Source organism: Rana temporaria, chromosome 4 (genome assembly GCF_905171775.1).
Source record: "Rana temporaria chromosome 4, aRanTem1.1, whole genome shotgun sequence".
Taxonomy (NCBI): Eukaryota; Metazoa; Chordata; class Amphibia; order Anura; family Ranidae; genus Rana; species Rana temporaria.
In genome coordinates this window covers 85620336-85627415 of record NC_053492.1, presented here as the reverse complement: position 1 = coordinate 85627415, position 7080 = coordinate 85620336, and the positions used below count along the sequence as shown (strand labels likewise).

General features: G+C 41.7%; 1 protein-coding gene across 1 annotated transcript; it reads right to left on the bottom strand.

Moving 5' to 3' along the window:
* Nucleotides 1-675: 675 nt before the first annotated feature.
* LOC120936340 (ornithine decarboxylase 1) lies at nt 676-6520 on the bottom strand. The gene is made up of 11 exons (XM_040348596.1): nt 6377-6520; nt 5053-5199; nt 4684-4825; nt 4425-4598; nt 4164-4336; nt 3373-3507; nt 3017-3182; nt 2375-2537; nt 2147-2262; nt 1195-1409; nt 676-1104 (listed from the first exon to the last, which is right to left on the bottom strand). Exons 3-11 carry the CDS (start codon nt 4783-4785, stop codon nt 966-968), a joined length of 1383 nt encoding a protein of 460 aa, XP_040204530.1. The 5' UTR covers nt 4786-4825; nt 5053-5199; nt 6377-6520; the 3' UTR covers nt 676-965.
* Between the last annotated feature and the right edge of the window lie 560 nt (nt 6521-7080).

Here is a 7080-nt window from a genome sequence, read left to right as displayed (position 1 = left end):
TTGTACTTTGAGGAAGCCATGGAGAGCAGGGCTTTTCAGCTTCTATAAAAAAACTGCCATTGGAAGTGTGCAAAAGTATCACATCTTTATGGCAAGGATCATGCACAAGCAATGGCAGAAATGCCTTGCAGAGGGCCCCCCCACACCAAACACAAGGAGATTGCAGGAATTAGTCTACCATGTATTGATTAACTGGGGGAGGGTCTCTGGGGACCAATATATTGGAAGACACTTCACATCATGGTAATGCTAGGTGGTATAGAAGCATTGGCTCTTACATACCAGGTTGTGGAATGGCTTTCCTTGCGACTTCCAACCGTCGCCCTTTATATGTGCATACATACACACTTTTTGCTGATGGCAAAAGCCAGTTGTGAAGCCCCTTGATGCATCCCATGTGAATGTGCACTAATGGTTTTAGCCCATCATAGAAGTAAGACAGAAGGCATTCTCAGTATGAGGTCAGCAAATCCCATCTCCATAGTTTTGCTTGGCACACATCTTAAATCCCCATATACCATTACTTTGTGTGCCTGCAGCTAAAATAGGATTTCAACGTCTGAAGATGTTTTTTTAAAGCCCCTTTCTGTGCAGTTTGCCAAAACTTGTATAGCAAGCAAAGGTGTCAACACAAAAATGTATACCAGTTACAAGTTAGAGAGACGTCTTTTTTTTAAACATATTTTATTTTATGTAAAAACAGGTCAGATGACTTTCTGCCAGTACACAAGCTACAAATGCTTGAGGGACAGCTGTGCATCTTTAATACAGTTTGAAAAAAAGGGAATTAAAAAAGAAAGTTTCCATAGGAACACAGATAATTGTGACCCCATCTCACAGTCATCCATTTTGTTGCATTAACGCTGAACATTTCAACTAAAGTGAAAATTAAATAATGGTCCCAAACTAAATCCTTCTATAGTCATCCTAAGAACTACTACCAACTACAACATTAAATAAATAAACTAGACATTGACACTTGCAGAAGTACATGTGGAGGCATTAAGCTCAATTCCACTTTCGCAGGCACAGGATACAGGGACAGCATTCAGCTCTGGGACATCAGGAACAAGACCATGTTCATGGATAGTATGCATCAATTGCCTATGAGAAAAGGAGACATTTTAGTTTCACTCCCTTTAACACCTTTTCCCCATCCATTAGTCCCTTTAAAATGTATGCCCGTTTCCTTACCAGTGTGGTCTTGACATGACATAATACAGAGTTGGTCGCTGAAATCCATTGAATGTAGAAGCTGCAGCCACAGTGTATGCACCCATGTTCTCAAACAGCATCCAGTCCCCCACCTGCAGCTCTGGTAGGCCACATCGTTCAACAATGCGATCCAGTCCATCACAGGTTGGTCCCCAAAGGCTACTAGAATATAATTTCTCATCAGGCTTGGGTTTCTGCAATGAAAAAGAAAGCAGGCTTTAGATTCCAATACTTGAAACAAAAGAACACATTCTGCCTGCATTATGGGAAGACATCATGTGCCATCACAAGTCTTTGTGGCATGCTATTGCCCATATTGGTACATCAAGAACAGTACTATAACAAATTTGAAACCATTTCCTAGTATGCAATCTCCTTGTGGGAAGAGACTGCAGGTTCTGTCATGGTCAGATGCCACAAGAACCTTGGCAGCTGCTTCCAATTAAGGCCACAAACCAAGACTACTGAAGAGGTCAGACAACTGTAGTCAACTAACAGATTTTTAGTGTGACTGAGACATTGGACACCATTGTCATTAATACAGCAATCAGTGTATATATATATATATATATATATATATATATATATATATATATATATATATATATATATATATATATATATATATATATATATATATATATATATATAATAAAATTATATGTTGCTTTGAATTTTGTGCCCATTTTCGCCGGTGTCCCGCCATTGTGAATATATATATATATATATATATATATATATATATATAATTCTCACAATGGCGGGACACCGGTGAAAATAGGCACAAAATTCAAAGCATATTATATATATATATATAAAATTATATCACACACAGCTTTGCGCAGCCGTGCCATTCTGCCGATGTATATTTACGCAACGCGGTCAGCAAGTGGTTAAAAAATAACCCCCCCAGCACCTCTTGTAAGCATACCTTTTGAAGTATGGGTTTGACATGGGCATGGTCATACAAGATGCAGTTGAAGGAGCCATAGACGCCATCGTTTACATAGTACATGAGCGTTTTGTCACTGGAAGCATCATCTTCATCTAAAAAGGAAAACAAATAAAAAGATTATAGGTTACTGCATCAACAAGTGATCAGGAGAGGGTGTTGGTTTATTCAGCATGACAGCAAGTTGTATCCATGTGCACTACATACCATCAGAGCCCGTCTGTTCAGACAGCATGACTTTCTTAGCGATGATATTGACAGCCAGTGTGAATGCAGATGCCACATAGTATCTCCCAGGCTCTGCAATAATTTTTACTCCCGAGTCAGCAGGGAAATATTTATCCAGGGCTGGATTTATCACCGATGTCACCTGAAGAGAATTAAATGAAAACAAACAATGAGTACTAGATTTTACACATTTAAGAGACAAAAAGTAAAGATTCTATACTGCTTTTGAGGGGAAAAAAAAAAAAAAAAACTCCCAATTTTTTGATAAATCTTTTAGCAGGAGCACACCAAGTTGCTAAAAAATTTAAGGGGAAAGATGTTTAATCCCTGCCAAAACACTGAGAAGGCTAGCAAAAAGCCTTCAGATGGTGCCATCTACATTAAAGCAGCTCATCTGCATATTCCATCTTTAAAACGATTGCAACGCTAAGGTCAGTCAAAGAAATATATAATAAAATACACACAGAATATATGCGCTTAATCCTAAATTGTAGACATAAAAGTAAATCCTGTAGTTTATCAATTTGTGAGCCCAACTATTTAAGCGCATTTTATGTTATGGAGTTTAAAGTGTTGCCAAAAATCTAAGTTCAAGACTGAATAAAAATACAGCAGTTTTACCTCTTCAAACTTCAGCTTAACATCCTCAGAACCAGGGAAGCCGCCACCAATGTCAAGTAAGTGCATGTTGAATCCAAGTTCAGCTCCCATATCAAAGACACAGCGAGCATCAGATACAGACTGCACAAAGGTTTGTGGGTCTGTGCAGCCGCTACCAACATGGAAGCTAAAAAAATAAAAAATAAAGTGTAAACTTAATATTTCTATGTCATCTTTACAAAATCTTAAATTATTCAGCAAAACTGCCTAATGCTCAAGGGGGGGAGCTGAAGTCCAGCCTTCTCATTTAACATGACCATGCAAATTTATATTTACAGTCTTAAGATTTAGGGGACACTTTGTAAAATGATCCATACCTTACGCCAATGATATCAACGTTCAGTTCTTTAGCACGCTCAAGAAGCAGTCTGCTTGTTTTAAGAGTGGCACCAAACTTCACACTTAGCCGACACACAGCCTTGGAGTCATCTGTTGCTATACGCAGAACAAGTCTGAAAGGCAAAGGAGGAAATTTGAGTAATAAAATCACTTCAGAACCATTTAAGATAGTCCAAGGCTTGTAACCGGAACAACCAAATGGATAATAAAAAAAAAAGTTTAAAAAACCTATTTAGGCATTTATTAGTTTACCAACAGTAAAGAGTCATTACCTGCTCTGGCATAAGAGCTCAGTCCTGGGGGGGGGGGGGGGGGGGGGACTAGACGACGGAGAAATAACACTTACCTGCTCTGTGTAGTGGTTTTGCACAGAGCAGGCCAGATCCTCGCCAGCGCTCCTGGCCCCTACAGCATGCAACACCCCAGAGTAAGCCTCTGTGCGTACACACACACACACACACACACACACACACACACACACACACACACACACACACACACACACACCCCCCTCAGCCCCACTCTTGTTGGCTCACTAGCTCTGACAGGAGTGGGAGCAAATAGCTCGCTCCCACAGCTGTCTTAGCCAATGAGGGAGCGTCCCCTGAGAACTGAGGCTCTTGTGCCCATTGCTGGATTGTGATGGGGCACTGCACAGAGACTGCATAAATGACACACACACACACACATACACACTTTAGAGCCATTTCTTATTCTTAATACTTTAGACTGAAGCATTGAGTTTTTAAAGCTTTCATTTAAAACTCACTTGGCATTGGGGTGATTCCTGGCAACCTTCATCAGTTCAACCTCGCTATCAAAGGTCATCTTCTCAACACCACAGCTAGCTGCATATTTGATCTGTGAAACTTGTTTGCATGGGTTGGCATAAATTATTCTCTCTGGCTGGACACCAATGCTCTGGACAAGCTGAATTTCAGTCTGAAGGGAAAACAAAGGCATTAGAATACATACAATATAAAAAATAAAGTCATATGCGATTTCTCTTAGGTCAAGTTCTATTACACACCTTGCTGGCACAATCAAATCCTGCTCCCAAAATGGAGAGAGTCTTCACAATGGCTTTGCTGTCATTACATTTAACGGCATAAAATGGAGTTACACGGGGAAGTGCTTTAAACCACCGGATATGTTTCTTTACAATGTCACCAAGATCAGCTACATAAAAGGCATCCTTGTCATCCTGAGAAAGAAAAATAAAAAAACTTTAGACATCTGAACAGTACATGACATCTGCAACAGAACCATCAGTATTACTCAATACTTACAGACAAGGAAACTTCATTGATTTTCTGCTCCAGGATGTCCCGGGCAGTGAATCCTTCCTCAAGGAAGCTAAAGTCAAAGTCTTCGTTGCTAAAGCTGTTCATTGTCTCAGTGTCGGAAGATCAACACAAAGAATGCAACAAACTGTAAGAGTAAAGGGGAAGACCGTTTAGTCACTACACAAGACTGTCCACAATAGATCAGGCTAGGGAACCCAAGCATGGCACTCAGGCTGTGGTGAAACTACAAATCACATCATGCCCGAGTCAAACCGATAGCTTTGCAAAGTTCTAAGGTACTTGTAGTTCCACAACAGCTAGAGCACCGAGGCTCCATTCCCTTGAATTAGATCCATCCTAAAAGGTACTTACATGGACAAGTGAGAGATGGGGTTTATTGTAAAGGGAGCCTCAGCTTTGCTGCCAAGGAGGTTCTCCGGTGAAATAGAAGCCTGGCAGATATAGAACAAGACCTACTCCAACAAAGGAGCTGTTCTTCGCTGCTGTGCTGTCGGTGTTCTGCAAGATAAAAAGGCAAACCTTAATTTCCAAATACCATCTGTGAGCACTTAAGCCAGCAGGCTGAAACCTAGCTTCCTGAAGAAAAAAAAAAAAAAAGCCGCAAGACGTACTGCGTCACACGCCCAGCCAATTCAGTGAATGACTAGGCAGATGAACACACCCATGTGTGTCGCAACCGGCAAAAATTGTGACGTGTGGTCGCAGACAAAGCCAACCAATCGCTACAATACCGGCATCTGTGCCTCACTCCTATTGGAGGTGGCCTCCTGTTCTTGACAGCATGACCTCCGGGACAGATCACTCAGCATATGGGACAGCAATGTCCGATCAAGCAGGACTGACGGTATGTCGCCAGAAAACCAGGAGTAGATCCTTCCAAAACACCATAAAATACAAGACTTGACTCATCCAAGGGTCACCATGCTGCAATCCATTGACCTTTAAAAAAGGAAATTTAAAGCCACATTTTCATGCACTTTAAAAATAAACTTGTAGGACCCTAATCTTAAACTAGTCAATGTCCAATCGCAAAGCCTACCAAAGCATATAAATTTGGGAAACAGGCATGTTGGTGACGGGTCTCCTTCCTAATACCAGGTTTAGCAGATGGTGAACACATGGCTTACAGCACATTGACTTAAAAGAAACCGTATAATGATCTAAAGCTTTACAGCCCCTGCTACATGTCCTGGGAAGCCCCACACATCCTCTAAAAGTTTCAAACAGGCATGCAAGAAACCATAATGGCCCCCGTTCAATTAAAGGGCAGTCTGGTAAGGAAAGGCACCCATCCCCCACCAAGAGACACGTATCCAACCTGGACACTACACAATACATGGGGAGATCGATCGTAACCAAATATAGACAAACACAAAAAAATTAAATACCCACATTAAAACTAATTATATATATATATATATATATATATATATATATATATATATATATATATATATATAAAGAAAAAACACCAGGAAAAATTCAAAGGGAAAAAAAAAAATATAAGATAAGTAAAACATACTAGGCAATTGAGAAATGTAACACTCGTAGGGACACGAATCCTTACGCTACAAAGTGACTTATTCACAATGAAGACTGTCACATGGTTCCGTCAGAGCTGGCTATACCGGTGATTACAGACAAGTGAATGGAGTATAAAGTGACACAATCTTACCTTAAAAAGCATTTACGAACGCTCTACCCATCGAGGAACCAAATCCTCAAGGAGAAATAAAAGAGAACTAAAAAAGATTCGCGGACACGAAGACAGCAAAGATCACGTACAGCGAGCAACCTGACACTGAGCGAGCTTAGACGCCGGCTCCTTTTATAGGCGGGCTTCCGTTGCCCTAACAACGCGCCAGCTCAAACCAGAGCTGATCGGTTTGTTCCGGGAGTTGCCTCGACCACGCTTCGCGCGCACCCTGCCTGCATGGCCCCTTCCACTGCTCTTTTGTGACGTCAGCGCCCGGCCGCTCTGGGTGCCGCCCCCTTCCACCCTCGCACGGACGCTGACAGGGGCCGTACCGTTAGCGTTTGAATGTGAGCGCCGGGCCAGAACGGATACAACACTTCCGAATGAGGAGAATCCTCAGAGCACGAGAGCTGGGTGCTGAGTTCTGAGAAGAACGGGCCGGGCCAACACTGGGCGGCAACGGTTCACGTGGCGTCACTCAGCCAGTCCTGTTCTATATTGGGCTCCATCGCTGTCTACTCTATAAACGCTATAATAGTAATAGGGAGAATGAGAAACACCTCATACATTACACACCAAGAACAATATCTGTGTCCGAGCTCTACTCGTGTGTTCTACAAGTGTCCATTTCTTCCCTATACTGGGGGACACACACATGGAGAAACACACACCTACAGAGTGTG

Excerpts from the sequence above, each read along its gene's own strand:
- LOC120936340 (XM_040348596.1), bottom strand. The coding sequence starts at position 4,785 with ATGAACAGCTTTAGCAACGAAGACTTTGACTTTAGCTTCCTTGAGGAA. Across the intron at positions 3,508-4,163 it reads AGGAATCACCCCAATGCCAA|ACTTGTTCTGCGTATAGCAA; the intron begins GTGAGTTTTAAA and ends TTTGCCTTTCAG. Across the intron at positions 1,410-2,146 it reads TCAAACCCATACTTCAAAAG|AAACCCAAGCCTGATGAGAA; the intron begins GTATGCTTACAA and ends TTTTCATTGCAG.